This window comes from Pelodiscus sinensis, unplaced genomic scaffold (genome assembly GCF_049634645.1).
Source record: "Pelodiscus sinensis isolate JC-2024 unplaced genomic scaffold, ASM4963464v1 ctg34, whole genome shotgun sequence".
In the NCBI taxonomy this organism is placed as follows: domain Eukaryota; kingdom Metazoa; phylum Chordata; order Testudines; family Trionychidae; genus Pelodiscus; species Pelodiscus sinensis.
This window is the reverse complement of record NW_027465849.1, coordinates 3,279,096-3,294,663: the sequence shown is the minus strand read 5'-3', so window position 1 is coordinate 3,294,663 and position 15,568 is coordinate 3,279,096. Positions and strand designations below refer to the sequence as shown.

The 15,568-nt window shown below is 59.0% G+C and overlaps 4 protein-coding genes across 11 annotated transcripts; 3 read left to right on the top strand and 1 right to left on the bottom strand.

Annotated features, from left to right (window-relative positions):
- The first annotated feature begins 16 nt into the window (after window positions 1–16).
- On the top strand, window positions 17–2,284 carry LOC142823790 (uncharacterized). 4 transcript variants are annotated; one of them, XM_075915197.1, is made up of 3 exons: window positions 17–1,265; window positions 1,368–1,540; window positions 1,761–2,284. In XM_075915197.1, the coding sequence occupies exons 1-3, from the start codon at window positions 899–901 to the stop codon at window positions 1,797–1,799; spliced, it is 579 nt and encodes a 192-aa protein (XP_075771312.1). In that variant the 5' UTR covers window positions 17–898; the 3' UTR covers window positions 1,800–2,284. The 4 variants fall into 4 exon arrangements, with proteins under 4 accessions (XP_075771312.1, XP_075771311.1, XP_075771310.1 ...); XM_075915196.1 differs by having other exon boundaries at window positions 1,368–1,659; XM_075915195.1 differs by having other exon boundaries at window positions 1,371–2,284.
- A 2,960-nt stretch (window positions 2,285–5,244) lies between these two features.
- Window positions 5,245–8,332, top strand: LOC102450842 (large ribosomal subunit protein eL18). Of its 2 annotated transcripts, none has more exons than XM_075915229.1 (7): window positions 5,245–5,381; window positions 6,085–6,171; window positions 6,604–6,711; window positions 6,937–7,035; window positions 7,320–7,443; window positions 7,763–7,832; window positions 8,219–8,332. In XM_075915229.1, exons 1-7 carry the CDS (start codon window positions 5,379–5,381, stop codon window positions 8,292–8,294), a joined length of 567 nt encoding a protein of 188 aa, XP_075771344.1. In that variant the 5' UTR covers window positions 5,245–5,378; the 3' UTR covers window positions 8,295–8,332. The 2 variants fall into 2 exon arrangements, with proteins under 2 accessions (XP_075771344.1, XP_075771343.1); XM_075915228.1 differs by lacking the exon at window positions 5,245–5,381 and adding an exon at window positions 5,826–5,867.
- An 800-nt stretch (window positions 8,333–9,132) lies between these two features.
- LOC142823787 (uncharacterized) lies at window positions 9,133–11,701 on the bottom strand. Of its 2 annotated transcripts, XM_075915191.1 has the most exons (3): window positions 11,530–11,701; window positions 10,395–10,904; window positions 9,133–9,939 (listed from the first exon to the last, which is right to left on the bottom strand). In XM_075915191.1, exons 2-3 carry the CDS (start codon window positions 10,788–10,790, stop codon window positions 9,466–9,468), a joined length of 870 nt encoding a protein of 289 aa, XP_075771306.1. In that variant the 5' UTR covers window positions 10,791–10,904; window positions 11,530–11,701; the 3' UTR covers window positions 9,133–9,465. The 2 variants fall into 2 exon arrangements, with proteins under 2 accessions (XP_075771306.1, XP_075771305.1); XM_075915190.1 differs by lacking the exon at window positions 11,530–11,701 and having other exon boundaries at window positions 10,395–11,024.
- Window positions 11,702–11,823: 122 nt separating this feature from the next.
- Window positions 11,824–14,974, top strand: LOC142823794 (large ribosomal subunit protein eL18). 3 transcript variants are annotated; one of them, XM_075915231.1, is made up of 7 exons: window positions 11,824–11,978; window positions 12,675–12,761; window positions 13,202–13,309; window positions 13,535–13,633; window positions 13,873–13,996; window positions 14,316–14,385; window positions 14,750–14,863. In XM_075915231.1, the coding sequence occupies exons 1-7, from the start codon at window positions 11,976–11,978 to the stop codon at window positions 14,823–14,825; spliced, it is 567 nt and encodes a 188-aa protein (XP_075771346.1). In that variant the 5' UTR covers window positions 11,824–11,975; the 3' UTR covers window positions 14,826–14,863. The 3 variants fall into 3 exon arrangements, with proteins under 3 accessions (XP_075771346.1, XP_075771347.1, XP_075771345.1); XM_075915230.1 differs by lacking the exon at window positions 11,824–11,978 and adding an exon at window positions 12,417–12,458; XM_075915232.1 differs by lacking the exons at window positions 11,824–11,978; window positions 13,873–13,996 and adding an exon at window positions 12,393–12,458 and having other exon boundaries at window positions 14,750–14,974.
- Window positions 14,975–15,568: the final 594 nt, after the last annotated feature.

The window sequence follows — 15,568 nt, the reverse complement described above, 5'->3', positions numbered from 1 at the left end:
CCCCGTGGCGGCCATGCTTTTTGTGGGCGGAAAGGCCCGTCTCCACCCCTCTCGCTGAGAACGTAGCGGCCATTTTGGGTGTGGGCAAGGGAGTGAGCGTCCCTCTCTATGTGACTAGCCGAGTATGTCGGCCATCTTTGTTTTGGGAAATAGGCCCGCCTTCAATTACCATAGAAATAAAATGGGCATGGCGGCCATTTTGGACGTGGGCAAAGAAAATTGCTTCTCACTGTAACAGCCAATGTATATGGCGGCCATATTTAGTAGGGGAAATGCAGAGGTAGCCCCCCCCCCCCACACACACACACTGTGCTAGGCGCTGTATATTATTTATTAGGGGTATTATGGTAGCACCTAGGAGCCCCAGTAATTGCTTCAGCACCCTCCACTCTGCACATTATTACTTCTCTTGATTGCTCTTATTTGCATTGTGCTCATACTTAAAGGCTTCAGTCACACAGAATTTATTTTTAGTAATGAGCCAGGCACTATTATTCTGGTCTCCTCCTTCCTGGAGAGGTTAAACTGTGCAAGTAGTAACTGTGTAGTAATAGCAACTAGAGAGACTTGCAAATGAAGGGGTGAAGAAGTCTGCCCTTGGAAAATGCTGATCTGGTAATATCAAAACGCAGGCACGCGTCAATGTCTTGTAAACTGTGGAAATGTTTCCCTTCGATACAGGCCAAAGGTTTCCTTTCAGCCGCATCCTTTGGACTTTGAGGTGATACTTGATAAATCGACACCATAGAAACCTTTGAAGATGCCCATGAAGTAGAACTGGGGTGAATTCGCAGAAAGTGGGGTGATTTCCACTTAAGGGAGGGAATGAAATGACCGAAGCGGACAGGGGACTGCAGACAGGGGAGTTGAAGAGGGAGTTGGGCAGAGGGAGTGACTGATGGTGATGAAGACCCGTAGCGCTTGTGCCAGTACTTCTCCTGTCTCCTCCACCTGTGCCTGTATCCAGACAGAGAACCTGAGCATGGATGCCTCTACCCAGGTCCTGGTGTGGTCTTGCTGTATTTGTGGCTTGCAATTCCCACTGAGTGATCTCCAGGCTGGGGGAGACAACCGTTGTGAAAGGTGCCTGCTGGTGGAATCTCTCAGGCAGCAGGTGGGAGAGCTACAGGAGGAGGTGGCCAGGCTGAGGAGCATTCGAAGCCATGAGGAATTCCTGGACAGTATTCCTGTGGAGTCCACGGAGGTCACTGTCGTAGGATGTGGGACTGTTGACCAGCCACTTATGGAGGAGGCAGTGGTGCAGGGTGAGCACTGGCAGCTGGTTACTTCCGGCAGCGGGCAGTGTTCCACCCCTGCTCCTAACCCTCCCACTGTGTTGTTACATAACCTTTACACTTTACTTTCAGCAGGAGAAAAGGAGTCATCCCCCACAGTGGAGGAGACCAGGCCTTGCACCACCAAGGTTGAGCAGTCTCCTGCCACCACTGCGAGGAGGAAACGTAGGGTAGTGGTGGTTGGAGACTCTCTTCTGAGGGGAACGGAGGCACCCATCTGTCGCCCTGACAGCTCATCTCGAGAGGTATGCTGTCTGCCAGGGGCCCGTATCCGAGATGTTACGGAGGCATTGTCGAGGATTATCCGGCCCTCTGACTACTACCCCATGCTACTCATCCACGTGGGCACAAATGATACTGCCAGGTGTGACACTGAGCGGATCAAGTGTGACTACAGGGCTTTGGGAGTACGGGTGAAGGAGTTTGGAGCGCAGGTGGTATTCTCTTCTATCCTTCCTGTCAAAGGTAGGGGCCCGGGCAGAGAGAGGTGCATTCTGGAGGTGAATGCCTGGCTGCGACGATGGTGTCGCCAGGAGGGATTCGGCTTCCTTGATCACGGGGTGCTCTTCCAGGAAGGACTGGTTGGCGGAGATGGAGTTCACCTTTCCAGGAGCGGGAAGGCCTTGTTTGGACACAGACTGGCTAACCTTGTGAGGAGGGCTTTAAACTAGGTTTGTCGGGGGCAGGTGAGCAAAGCCCACAGGTAAGTGCTGAATGTGCGGGACTGGGAGATGGGTTGGAAATAGGGGGGACTACGGCCTATAATGGCAAGGAGAAAGGAGGGTCAGGGCACAACAGGGAGGCAAGATCAAATCAGTATCTTAGATGCCTATATACAAATGCGAGAAGTATGGGTAATAAGCAGGAAGAACTGGAATTGCTAACCAATAAATACAACTATGATATCATTGGTATTACAGAAACCTGGTGGGATGGGACGCATGATTGGAATGTTGGTATGGAAGGGTACGGCTTGCTCAGGAAGGACAGACAGGGAAAAAAGGGAGGAGGGGTTGCCTTGTATATTAAAAATGTACACACTTGGACTGAAGTGGAATGAACGTAGGAGATAGCTGTGTAGAGAGTCTCTGGGTTAAGCTAAAAGGGGTAAAAAACGAGGGTGATATCATGCTAGGAGTCTACTACAGGCCACCTAGCCAGGTGGAAGAGGTGGATGAGGCCTTTTTTAAACAATTAACAAAACTATCCAAAGCCCAAGATTTGGTGGTGATGGGGGACTTCAACTATCCAGACATATGTTGGGAAACTAACACAGCGGGGCACAGGCTATCCAATAAGTTTCTGGACTGCATTGGAGACAACTTTCTGTTTCAGAAGGTTGAAAAAGCTACCAGAGGAGAAGCTGTTCTGGATTTGGTTTTAACAAATAGGGAGGAACTAGTTGAGAACTTGAAAGTGGAAGACAGTATAGGGGACAGTGATCACGAAATAATAGAGTTCATGATCTTAAGGAAAGGTAGAAGGGAGACCAGCACAATTGAGGTAATGGATTTCAGGAAGGCAGATTTTGATAAGCTCAGAGAACTTGTAGGTAAGGTCCCATGGGAAGCAAGACTGAAGGGAAAAACAACTGAGGAGAGTTGGAAGTATTTCAAAGGGACGTTGTTAAGGGCCCAAAAGCAAACAATTCCGCTGTGTAGGAAAGATAGAAAATATGGCAAAAGACCAGCTTGGCTTAACAAGGAGATCTTGCACAATCTCAAAATAAAAAAGGAGTCCTATAAAAAATGGAAACTAGGACAAATAACAAAGGATGAATATAGGCAAGCAACACGGGAATGCAGGGGCAAGATTAGAAAGGCAAAGGCACAAAATGAGATCAAACTAGCTACAGGCATAAAGGGAAACAAGAAGACCTTTTATAAATACATTAGAAGCAAGAGGAAGACCAAGGACAGGGTAGGCCCACTGCTTAGTGAGGAGGGAGAAGCAGTAACAGGAAACTTGGAAATGGCGGAGATGCTCAATGACTTCTTTGTTTCGGTCTTCACCGAGAAGTCTGGAGGTGTGCCTAACGTAGTGAATACAAGCAGAGAGAGGGAAAGTTTAGAAGATAGGATACACAAAGAACAAGTTAAAAATCACTTAGGAAAGTTAGATGTCAGCAAGTCACCAGGTCCTGATGAAATGCATCCCAGGATACTCAAGGAGCTGATAGAGGAGGTATCTGAGCCTTTAGCTATGATCTTTGAAAAATCATGGCAGACAGGGGAGATTCCAGAAGACTGGAAAAGGGCAAATATTGTGCCCATCTATAAAAAGGGGAATAAGAACAACCCAGGAAACTATAGACCGGTCAGTTTAACGTCTGTCCCAGGGAAGATAATGGAGCAGGTAATTAAGGAAATCATATGCAAACACTTGGAAGGTAATAAAGTGATAGGGAATAGCCAGCATGGGTTTGTGAAGAACAAGTCATGCCAAACTAATCTGATAGCTTTCTTTGATAAGATAACGAGCCTTGTGGATAAGGGAGAAGCGGTGGATGTCATATACCTAGACTTTAGTAAGGCATTTGATACGGTCTCGCATGATATTCTTATTGATAAACTAGGCAAATATAACTTAGATAGGGCCACGATAAGGTGGGTGCATAATTGGCTGGATAACCGTAGTCAGAGAGTGGTTGTTAACGGTTCTAAATCCTGCTGGAAAGGGATAACAAGTGGAGTTCCTCAAGGGTCTGTTTTGGGACCCATACTGTTCAATATCTTCATCAATGATGTAGATATTGGGATAGAGAGTACGCTTATTAAGTTTGCAGATGATACCAAACTGGGTGGGGTTGCGACTTCTTTGGAGGATAGGGACATAATTCAGAATGACCTTAGCAAGTTAGAGAAATGGTCGGAGGTAAACAGGATGAGGTTTAATAGAGAGAAATGCAAAGTGCTCCACTTAGGAAGGAACAATCAGTTCCATACATACAAGATGGGAAGCGACTGTCTAGGAAGGAGCATGGCAGAAAGGGATCTAGGGGTCATAGTGGACCACAAGTTGAATATGAGTCAACAGTGTGATGCTGTTGCAAAAAAAGCAAATATGATTCTAGGTTGTATCAACAGGTGTGTTGTAAGCAAAACTCGTGAAGTCATTCTGCCGCTCTACTCTGCACTAGTTAGGCCTCAGCTGGAGTACTGTGTCCAGTTCTGGGCGCCACATTTCAAGAAAGATGTGGAGAAATTGGAAAGGGTACAGAGAAGAGCGACAAGAATGATTAAAGGTTTAGAGAACATGACCTATGAAGCCAGGCTTCATGAACTTGGCTTGTTTAGTTTGGAAAAAAGAAGATTAAGGGGGGACATGAGAGCGGTTTTCAAATATCTAAAAGGGTGTCACAAGGAGGAAGGCGAAAATTTGTTCCTCTTGGTTTCTGAGGACAGGACAAGGAGTAATGGGCTTAAAGTGCAGCAGGGGAGGTTTAGATTGGACATTAGGAAAAAATTCCTAACTGTCAGGGTGGTCAAATATTGGAATAAATTGCCAAGGGAGGTGGTGGAATCTCCCTCTCTGGAGATATTTAAGAACAGGTTAGATAGACATCTGTCAGGGATGGTGTAGACAGAGCTTGATCCTGCCTTGAGGGCAGGGGGCTGGACTCGATGACCTCTCGAGGTCCCTTCCAGTCCTATGATTCTATGATTCTATGACCACAGTAACTCGGGTCTAGAGTCCAAGCTGGTCCGGTCAGGCACCAAATTCTCACCTGTTCTGCTCTATTCCAGCGAAGTGACCTTATTATATGGTGCTCTAATTAACCGCAGAAACCCCAGTCTCTTCTGTTTTGCTCTATTATCCCCATTCTCGTTTAGCTCCCATCATTGTGCTAACTTTCCCCCACCCTCCACCATAGCTGGGCTCCAGAAACTCTGTAGCAGCTGCTCCCTTAAGAGCCTGGAGTCCTCCAACACCATCGAGCCCGCCGGCCTGAGCGTCGCACGCCTGGCTCCCAGTGGGGCTTTGCCTGCCGCAGCGCTGCCATAGAGCGGATCGACCTCTCCCATCAACCCTCGCGCGGCGCCTCCTCCTTCCTTTGCAGGCCGAGCCGCCGCCGGTGCCGCCATGGTGAGTCGGGGGAGGGGGGCGCTGGGGAATCCGCCGGCATCCGCCGCGGAGGGCGTGCCGAGCCAGGGCTCGGGGCTCTGGGGGGCTAGGAAGGGTCCCGGGGGAGCTGGCGGGCCCCGTATGGGTGGGGGCGGGGACTCGATGGCAGGGGCTTCCCTGCTCACATGCGGGAGGAGCGGGGGGGGGGGGGAGGGAACTCCTGGTGGGGGGCAAAGGAGGGGCCCCTGCGAGGCATGTGAGGGGTGCCGGAGGGCACAGGGGAGGGAGGAGCGGGTCTGGGGGCACCCTGCACAGAGCCGGCTAAGGGGGTGCTCCCTAAGGGGTAATGAGGGGATATAGGGCAGCAAATAGGGTGGCTGGGGGGGGCTCCTGGGGCAGAGGGGCTACTTGGTATGTGGGGACCCCCTAACCTGGGGGGCACCCGTTGTGGGGACAGGGCACCCTCAGTGATGTGAGGATATGGGTGACATGCAGCTGGACATATGTGTAGGTGGACTGTTTGGGGAGCCTATGGGAGGCAGGGTGAGGGGGGGGATAGGCTGTGGGGGCGCACCTGGGGGCAGGGACATCTGCCTGGCCATTGGGGTGTCAGCAGGAGATGGGGTGACTCACGGGGCACTGGGTGTGAGGGATGCACCCTGCACGCCCGGTGCCGCCTCAGCCCCATAGCTTGGGGAGGCCCTGACTGTGCCTGTCTCCCCAGGGCGTCGACATCCGACACAACAAGGACCGCAAGGTTCGCCGCACGGAGCCCAAGAGCCAGGACATCTACCTGCGCCTGTTAGTCAAGGTAACACCCCGAGTCTGCGGCGGAGGGCCAGGATGCCTGGGTTCTCCCTGCAGCATGGGGGGGAAATGAGGACTCCTGGGTTCTTGCCTGGCTCTGTCACTGAGTGGTGTGTGGCATGTGCAAGCAGAGCCAGGAGGGCCTTTTGCTGCCTCAGTTTCCCCTTGGGTGCCTGTGGGCAGTTGCCAGTTAGCTGAGCACTTGGGCTGGACCTCAGGGAAAATGCAAATGCAGCCTAGTGGATTAGCAGTGGGCCCTGCCGTGTTCCACAGCTGGCGGCCTGTCTTTCCGTTGGTGCGCACCTGCACGTGCCTCAGTGCATGCAACAAAATGTAATCTGCACACTGATGGAAGCCATTAGAGGGGGCATGGCCACGGGGGTGGTGGGTTAGGGGGAAACATCTCCCATGATGACCATGTCTCCTTCCCCCCCAGCTGTATCGCTTCCTGGCGCGCCGCACCAACTCCCGCTTCAACAAGGTGGTCCTGAAACGCCTCTTCATGAGCCGCACCAACCGCCCGCCGCTCGCCCTCTCCCGCCTGGTAAGTGGGGCCAGGTCGTGGGATTGTGGGGGGGGGGGGGGGGTACCCACGGTCCGTATCCCAGTCCTACCCCCTCCACCTCTCCAGGTACCCCTCAGCCCACCCAGCAGCCTCCCTTGTGCCGTCGTTCCCTTTGACTTGACACCTGGACTCCTGGGTTCGCCACCGCCAGGGAGGGCCAAGGCCCATGGGGCTCGCTCACCCTCTGCCCCCTTCCTCCTCCAGATCCGCAAGATGAAGCTCCCCGGGCGGGATGACAAGACGGCCGTGGTGGTGGGAACCATCACCGATGACATCCGCATCCAGAACATCCCCCAGCTGAAGGTGAAGCGGGGCCAGATACCTGGGTTCTCTCAGCCCTGGGGGGGAGGGGCTGGGAACCAGGACTCCTGGGTTCTCTCAGCCCTGGGGGGGGAGGGGCTGGGGACCAGGACTCCTGGGTTCTCCCAGTCCTGGTAGGGAAGGGGGGGTCTAGTGGTCAGAGAAGGGGCGTGAGCCAGGATTGCTGGATTCGTTTGCTGGCTCTTGGGGGTGGGGCCTAGTGGTGAGGGGCAGGGAGGGGGCCAAGGGCCAGCACTGGGCCCCCCCTGACCCGTCTCCTTTGGCAGGTCTGTGCCCTGCGGGTGACCAAGGGAGCCCGCAATCGCATCCTGAAGTCAAAGGGTCAGATCATGACTTTCGACCAGCTGGCCCTGGCTGCCCCCAAGGGCCAGGGCACCGTGCTGCTCTCGGGTGAGTCCTCCCATCTCCATGGGTGGCCCGGCTCTGTCCCGAGCAACCGGTGTGTCCCCACCGGGCGAGAGGTGCCCCGCATCCCACGGCAGAGGGGCTGTGTCGTCCTGGGCGAGGGGCCCGGCCTGTGAGAACGGGGCTCTCACTGGGGTGCCCCTGTTTTCCAGCATGGAGTCGCCGGCCCTCTGGGCTCTGCATGGGGGCTCAGGCTGCCCCGGGGGCTGGTGGCCGGCAAAGCCCTGGAGACCCTTCTCGGGGGTGGGAGGCTGCGCCCCATGCGGGGGGTTGCTGCTTGTGTAACTCTCTCTCTGGCCCCCAGGCCCCAGGAAGGGACGCGAGGTGTACCGGCACTTCGGCAAGGCCCCCGGCACGCCCCACAGTCACAGCAAGTGAGTGCAACACCCCCACCCCGTACTGAGCTGGGTGCAGGAAGCCCTGGGCAATGGAGGCATGGCCCCAGCATGGGTCATGTTCCTGTAGCTAGTGGGATCCTGGATCCCCGAGTTCTCTGCCCTGCTCTGTGAGGGCGGAGGGGAGGGAGAATGGGGAGGAGAGTCGGGTGGTGGGGGTCCAGGACTCTTGCAAAGTAGGCTGGCACCAGGCGGTGTGTCCCATCCCTGCGGGCGCCTTGCTATGCCAGGAGTTACATCACACACTGGGCATGGAGAGCAGGCACGGATCAGCCTGTGACTAGGCCACAGCAGACCGGGGTGGGAGATCCATGGCAGGGGGCAGCACCTGTGGGCCTCCCGCTAACCCCTCTCCCTTCCCGCAGGCCCTACGTGCGCTCCAAGGGGCGGAAGTTCGAGCGGGCCCGGGGCCGCCGTGCCAGTCGGGGCTACAAGAACTAACTCTGCCTGCCTGTGTCCAATAAATGGGTCAGAACCGAGGTTGGCATCTGCACCTTTTGCTCATGGGGCATTGCCTTTCCCCTGTCCTTAATCCAGAGGGGCCGCGTCCCAGCACCAGACCAGGGGTCCCCAGCAGCATTCCCTGTCCACGAGCGCTTGGGTGGCCACCAGGGCAGAGTGGGGTGCCCCCCCCGCTGATTAGTGCCCTCTGCTGGCATCATGTTTCTACTGGTGGTGCACATGTTTATATGCCCTGGTGCAAAAAATTATTCGGCACATGAAAACGGTTAGAGGGAATATTGGTCCCTGAATTCCCAGCCCCCCAGTGAGGGGGCCCTGTAGCCCCAGTGCCCCTGGGCAAATGGTATGGAGCTAAGTAACCCCTATGTCTCCGGCCCCCAGGTTGTATTTGTCCCCGCCGCTCTCCCATATACAGCAGCTGGGCTGGGGTAAGTTTTAGGGATGCCTGCTGGCCAGTGGGGCTCAGGCTTCCTTTGGGGGCTGTGCCCTGGAAAGGGGGGCGCTGGGCCAGGGACTAATGGTGGGGGGGCCAGTTATGCACATAGAGTAGAGCCTTGTGCCCAGAGAGGCCAGCAGGTGGGTCACAGGGCACTTGGGCAGAGCGGTGCCCTGCCCGTCCAGCCACCTGCAGGGCCAGCCTCCCACCTCAGGGGAGATCTTAAGCCTGGATCCATATCCCAGGTTCTACTCCTGCTCTACCCACTAACCCCCACTCTCCTCCCAGAGCTGGGAGGGGACGGCGGAGTGTGCGGTTCCTCTGCTGTGCCCGTGGCTGTGGGGCAGGAGCGGGTCCTGCTCAGGAATCTCCCCACAACTGTTAACCAAGAACAAAAGGTTTATTGGAGGGGGAGTTACAAATAATCCAGGAACCCACCTGCACATGGAGCAGCTGGGCAGAGAACAAAGCAGGGCGTCAGGCTGGGGGTAGGACCTGAGCTCCAGTGCAGGAGGAGAAGCCAGGGGTCGGGGTCGGGGTCTTTCCCTGACTTTGCCGTTGGCAGAGTCTGGTCTTTCTGTGCCTCAGTTTCCCCTCACCTTTGTGGAAGGGGGAATGACATGGCTCCAGCATCCCGTCACTGGGCCCACCCTCCTGCCTTTACAGGCTAGAATCAAGGGGCCCCTCTCGGATCCCCAGCCACAGAGGGGAATGCTAAAGGCCCCCACTGGGAGCAGAGGCACCCCCTGCCCAGGCCAGCCCCATGGGCTCGTGCAGCAGGCAGGCCAGATAGCAGCAAATGACCCAGGCCCGCCCCACCTGGCCCTCCATGGCGGGAGGCTGGACCCTGCGCAGGAACCGGAAGCGCAGGGCCTTGTCGGCCAGGCTGAGCACCTGCTGGCGAGCTGCCCCCTGCTGGGTGCTGAGGGCCACGGGGCCGTCCCGCAGGAAGGGGGGCAGTACGGGCTCTGCTGCCCCCTCCCCGGCCTGCAGGGCAGCGCTGCAGCAGAAAGCCAGGAAGCCGTTGGGGGCGGCCAGGGCACAGCCCTGCAGGGCGTAGTGCCGCCGGCCCCGGCCCGCGAAGAAGAGCTGGGCGCAGTCCAGCACCACCAGCCGGACGCCCCCGACCCGGGCGGCCCGCCGTGGCTCGAACCGCTCCACGTAGCATGGGCTGCACTGCACCGGCACCTGGGGGCAGAGGGGCATGGGAGTGCCAGGCCCTGCCCTGGGGAGGGGGGGCTACACCCCTTTACCATGTGGGGGGAACCACCCTCCCCAATCCCTTTGGGCTGCACCCCCTTCCCTGTCAGATGGGGGGCACAGCTCCAAGCCACATCCCCAATCCCCCCCAAGCTACTCCCCATTTCCACATGGGGGGCTACCCCTCCAGCCCATGCCCCCTGCTTGTGTGGCAAACCGGAGCAGCCCCTCCAATCTAGTCTCTACACATATCCAGGTAGGAACAGGCATATCCAGGTAGGAACAGGGATTGACCACTAGGTGGTGCTGTTTCCCGCCCCCCCTCTCCCCCCCCCCCCCCCCCACACACACACACACAGCAGGGCCTGGCTGGCTGGGGGGGCAGGGAATGAGGCATGGAGCCAGTCCCCTCTAGGGGGCACCAGCCCCTTGACAGGGCTCACCTGGGCCAGCCGGGTCTCCAGGAGCTGGGTCCAGCTGAGCCAGTAGCGGGAGGCAGTGGCCTCGGAGACGTGGAAGCGAAAGGCCAAGTCCTGCAGGAGCAGCCCTAGCCGCAGCCACACCAGCACCAGGAAGAGCTGATCCTCGGGGCTCAGGGCACTGGGGGGGCCTGGCTCGGCCCCCCGCTGCAGCTCCCCCTCCATCAGAAAGGCCAGGAACGTGGCCAGACGCTGGGCGCTGCTGAAGCCAGTGTAGAACCGCAGCCACTTGCTATCACCCCGGACGCTGGCCAGGCAGAACCGGCCTGGCCCAGCCCGGGCCCCCTGCTCCTTCAGCTTCTGGCTGGGGGCCAGCACCGTGCCGCTGCTCTGCGCCAGCTCCTCCCGCAGCGCCCGCATCCCGCTCTCCAGCTGGTCCCGCTCACAGCGCAAGTTCCGGTTCTCCGCCTCCAGCGCCGCAATCCGCTGCCCCAGCTCCGACGCCAGTGACCAGCACTCGCTCTCGGACCTCTCCTGTGGCATACGGAGCCGGAGATGCGGCTGACGCTGGGGTGGGGCACGAGGGTTGGATACATGGGGACTCTGCACCCCATACCTGAGATGCGGCTGGCTCTGGGGTGGGGTGCAGGGCTGGGACTATGGGGACTAGGCATATCAATGGTTAACTGGTTAACATCCTTACCAAGTGATGCTTATAGATTAATTCATGGTCCAGCCTAGCTGGAGCAGCTCCCTGCCCACAGTGTGGTGCTCTGGGCCCAGCCCAGCTGAAGCAGCCCCCCAATGCAGCAGACCCAGGGGGTGTTGGGCCCAGCTGAACTGAAGCAACCCCAAACCCACATTAACCTGTTAACTGATTAATGGTTAACCAGTTGGTGGATTCAGTGATATTTTACATCCCTAATGGGGACCCCTCACCCGGTGCTGGGATGCGGCTGACTCTGGGGTGGGGTGTAAGGCTGTGTATAGGGGGACCCCTCATCCAGTGCTGGGATGCAGCTGACTGGGGTGGGGTGTAAGGCTGGGTATAGGGGGACCCTTTATCCAGTAGTGAGATGCGGCTGACTCTGGGCAGGGCACTCCGTGAACCTCCTGCCCCTCCTTGCAGCACAGCGCCCCCTAGGGCCTGGCCCCTCACCTGCACCTCCTGGCAGTGTTCCTGGCTGGCAGCTAGCGCCTCCCGCGATCGCTCCAGCAACTGGCTCTGCCGATGGTCCGGTGAGGCACCAAATTCTCACCTGTTCTGCTCTATTCCAGTGAACTGACCTTATTATATGGTGCTCTAATTAACCCCAGAAACCCCAGTCTCTTCTGTTTTGCTCATTCTCGTTTAGCTCCCATCATTGTGCTAACTTTCCCCCACCCTCCACCATAGCTGGGCTCCAGAAACTCTGTAGCAGCTGCTCCCTTAAGAGCCTGGAGTCCTCCAGCACCATCGAGCCCGCCGGCCTGAGCGTCGCACGCCTGGTCCCCAGTGGGGCTTTGCCTGCCGCCGCGCTGCCATAGAGCGGAGCGACCTCTCCCATCAACCCTCGCGCGGCGCCTCCTCCTTACTTTGCAGGCCGAGCCGACGCTGGTGACGCCATGGTGGGTCGGGGGAGGGGGGCGCTGGGGAATCCGCCGGCATCCGCCGCGGAGGGCGTGCCGAGCCAGGGCTCGGGGGTCTGGGGGGCTAGGAAGGGTCCCGGGGGAGCTGGCGGGCCCCGTATGGGTGGGGGCGGGGACTCGATGGCAGGGGCTTCCCTGCTCACATGCGGGAGGAGCGGGGGGGAGGGAACTCCTGGTGGGGGGCAAAGGAGGGGCCCCTGCGAGGCATGTGAGGGGTGCCGGAGGGCACAGGGGAGGGAGGAGCGGGTCTGGGGGCACCCTGCACAGAGCCGGATAAGGGGGAGCTCCCTAAGGGGTGATGAGGGGATATAGGGCAGCAAATAGGGTGGCTGGGGGGGGCTCCTGGGGCAGAGGGGCTACCTGGTATGTGGGGACCCCCTAACCTGGGGGGCACCCGTTGTGGGGACAGGGCACCCTCAGTGATGTGAGGATATGGGTGACATGCAGCTGGACATATGTGTAGGTGACTGTTTGGGGAGCCTATGGGAGGCAGGGTGAGGGGGGGGATAGGCTGTGGGGGCGCACCTGGGGGCAGGGACATCTGCCTGGCCATTGGGGTGTCAGCAGGAGATGGGGTGACTCACGGGGCACTGGGTGTGAGGGATGCACCCTGCACGCCCGGTGCCGCCTCAGCCCCATAGCTTGGGGAGGCCCTGACTGTGCCTGTCTCCCCAGGGCGTCGACATCCGACACAACAAGGACCGCAAGGTTCGCCGCACGGAGCCCAAGAGCCAGGACATCTACCTGCGCCTGTTAGTCAAGGTAACACCCCCACACCCCGAGTCTGCGGCGGAGGGCCAGGATGCCTGGGTTCTCCCTGCAGCATGGGGGGGAAATGAGGACTCCTGGGTTCTTGCCTGGCTCTGTCACTGAGTGGTGTGTGGCATGTGCAAGCAGAGCCAGGAGGGCCTTCCGCTGCCTCAGTTTCCCCTTGGGTGCCTGTGGGCAGTTCCCAGTTAGCTGAGCACTTGGCCTGGACCTCAGGGAAAATGCAAATGCAGCCCAGTGGATTAGCAGTGGGCCCTGCCGTATTCCACAGCTGGCGGCCTGTCTTTCCGTTGGTGCGCACCTGCACGTGCCTCAGTGCATGCAACAAAATATAATCTGCACACTGATGGAAGCCATTAGAGGGGGCATGGCCATGGGGGTGGTGGGTTAGGGGGAAGCATCTCCCATGATGACCATGTCTCCTTCCCCCCCAGCTGTATCGCTTCCTGGCGCGCCGCACCAACTCCCGCTTCAACAAGGTGGTTCTGAAACGCCTCTTCATGAGCCGCACCAACCGCCCGCCGCTCGCCCTCTCCCGCCTGGTAAGTGGGGCCAGGTCGTGGGATTGTGGGGGGGGGGGGGTGGTACCCACGGTCCGTATCCCAGTCCTACCCCCTCCACCTCTCCAGGTACCCCTCAGCCCACCCAGCAGCCTCCCTTGTGCCGTCGTTCCCTTTGACTTGACACCTGGACTCCTGGGTTCGCCACCGCCAGGGAGGGCCAAGGCCCGTGGGGCTCGCTCACCCTCTGCCCCCTTCCTCCTCCAGATCCGCAAGATGAAGCTCCCCGGGCGGGATGGCAAGACGGCCGTGGTGGTGGGAACCATCACCGATGACATCCGCATCCAGAACATCCCCCAGCTGAAGGTGAAGCGGGGCCAGATACCTGGGTTCTCTCAGCCCTGGGGGGAGGAGGGGCTGGGGACCAGGACTCCTGGGTTCTCCCAGTCCTGGTAGGGAAGGGGGGGTCTAGTGGTCAGAGAAGGGGCGTGAGCCAGGATTGCTGGATTCATTTGCTGGCTGTTGGGGGTGGGGCCTAGTGGTGAGGGGCAGGGAGGGGGCCAAGGGCCAGCACTGGGCCCCCCCTGACCCGTCTCCTTTGGCAGGTCTGTGCCCTGCGGGTGACCAAGGGAGCCCGCAATCGCATCCTGAAGTCAAAGGGTCAGATCATGACTTTCGACCAGCTGGCCCTGGCTGCCCCCAAGGGCCAGGGCACCGTGCTGCTCTCGGGTGAGTCCTCCCATCTCCATGGCTGGCCCGGCTCTGTCCCGAGCAACCGGTGTGTCCCCACCGGGCGAGAGGTGCCCCGCATCCCACGGCAGAGGGGCCGTGTCGTCCTGGGCGAGGGGCCCGGCCTGTGAGAACGGGGCTCTCACTGGGGTGCCCCTGTTTTCCAGCATGGAGTCGCCGGCCCTCTGGGCTCTGCATGGGGGCTCAGGCTGCCCCGGGGGCTGGTGGCCGGCAAAGCCCTGGAGACCCTTCCCGGGGGTGGGAGGCTGCGCCCCATGCGGGGGGTTGCTGCTTGTGTAACTCTCTCTCTGGCCCCCAGGCCCCAGGAAGGGACGCGAGGTGTACCGGCATTTCGGCAAGGCCCCCGGCACCCCCCACAGTCATAGCAAGTGAGTGCAACACCCCCACCCCGTACTGAGCTGGGTGCAGGAAGCCCTGGGCAATGGAGGCAGGGCCCCAGCATGGGTCATGTTCCTGTAGCTAGTGGGATCCTGGATCCCCGAGTTCTCTGCCCTGCTCTGTGAGGGCAGAGGGGAGGGAGAATGGGGAGGAGAGTCGGGTGGTGGGGGTCCAGGACTCTTGCAAAGTAGGCTGGCACCAGGCGGTGTGTCCCATCCCTGCGGGCGCCTTGCTGTGGGCATGGAGAGCAGGCGCGGATCAGCCTGTGACTAGGCCACAGCAGACCGGGGTGGGAGATCCATGGCAGGGGGCAGCACCTGTGGGCCTCCCGCTAACCCCTCTCCCTTCCCGCAGGCCCTACGTGCGCTCCAAGGGGCGGAAGTTCGAGCGGGCCCGGGGCCGCCGCGCCAGTCGGGCCTACAAGAACTAACTCTGCCTGCCTGTGTCCAATAAATGGGTCAGAACCGAGGCTGGCATCTGCCCCTGTTGCTCATGGGGCATTGCCTTTCCCCTGTCCTTAACCCAGAGGGGCCGCGTCCCAGCACCAGGCCAGGGGTCCCCGGCAGCATTCCCTGTCCACGAGCGCTTACGTGGCCACCCAGGGCAGAGTGGGGTGCCCCCAGCTGACTAGTGCCCTCTGCTGGCATCATGTTTCTACTGGTGGTGCACATGTTTATATACTCTGGTGCAAAAAAATTATTCTGCACATGAAAACGGTTAGAGGGAATGTTGGTCCCTGAATTCCCAGCCCCCAATGAGGGGGTCCTGTAGCCCCAGTGCCCCTGGGCAAATGGTATGGGGCTACGTAGCCCCTATGTCTCCGGCCCCCAGGTTGTATTTGTCCCCGCCGCTCTCCCATATACAGCAGCTGGGCTGGGATAAGTTGTAGGGATGCCTGCTGGCCAGTGGGGCTCAGGCTTCCTTTGGGGGCTGTGCCCTGGAAAGGGGGGCGCTGGGCCAGTGATTAATGGTGGGGGGGGCAGTTATGCACATAGAGTAGAGCCTTGTGCCCAGAGAGGCCAGCAGGTGGGTCACAGGGCACTTGGGCAGAGCGGTGCCCTGCCCGTCCAGCCACCTGCAGGGCCAGCCTCCCACCTCAGGGGAGATCTTAAGCCTGGATCCATATCCCAGGTTCTACTCCTGCTCTACCCACTAACCCCCACTCTCCTCCCA

What these genes read in the sequence shown, in the direction of transcription:
- LOC102450842 (XM_075915228.1), top strand. Translation starts at nt 5,841, where the DNA reads ATGGGTGACATGCAGCTGGACATATGT. An exon ending in ACATGCAGCTGGACATATGT is followed by an intron (nt 5,868 to 6,084) that starts GTAGGTGGACTG and finishes CTGTCTCCCCAG; the next exon opens with GGCGTCGACATCCGACACAA. An exon ending in ACGCCCCACAGTCACAGCAA is followed by an intron (nt 7,833 to 8,218) that starts GTGAGTGCAACA and finishes CCCTTCCCGCAG; the next exon opens with GCCCTACGTGCGCTCCAAGG.
- LOC142823787 (XM_075915190.1), bottom strand. Translation starts at nt 10,913, where the DNA reads ATGCCACAGGAGAGGTCCGAGAGCGAGTGCTGGTCACTGGCGTCGGAG. An exon ending in TGGAGACCCGGCTGGCCCAG is followed by an intron (nt 9,940 to 10,394) that starts GTGAGCCCTGTC and finishes CTCTGCCCCCAG; the next exon opens with GTGCCGGTGCAGTGCAGCCC.
- LOC142823790 (XM_075915194.1), top strand. Translation starts at nt 899, where the DNA reads ATGGTGATGAAGACCCGTAGCGCTTGTGCCAGTACTTCTCCTGTCTCC. An exon ending in GGAGGAGGCAGTGGTGCAGG is followed by an intron (nt 1,266 to 1,367) that starts GTGAGCACTGGC and finishes CTTTACTTTCAG; the next exon opens with CAGGAGAAAAGGAGTCATCC.
- LOC142823794 (XM_075915230.1), top strand. Translation starts at nt 12,432, where the DNA reads ATGGGTGACATGCAGCTGGACATATGT. An exon ending in AGAACATCCCCCAGCTGAAG is followed by an intron (nt 13,634 to 13,872) that starts GTGAAGCGGGGC and finishes CTCCTTTGGCAG; the next exon opens with GTCTGTGCCCTGCGGGTGAC. An exon ending in ACCCCCCACAGTCATAGCAA is followed by an intron (nt 14,386 to 14,749) that starts GTGAGTGCAACA and finishes CCCTTCCCGCAG; the next exon opens with GCCCTACGTGCGCTCCAAGG.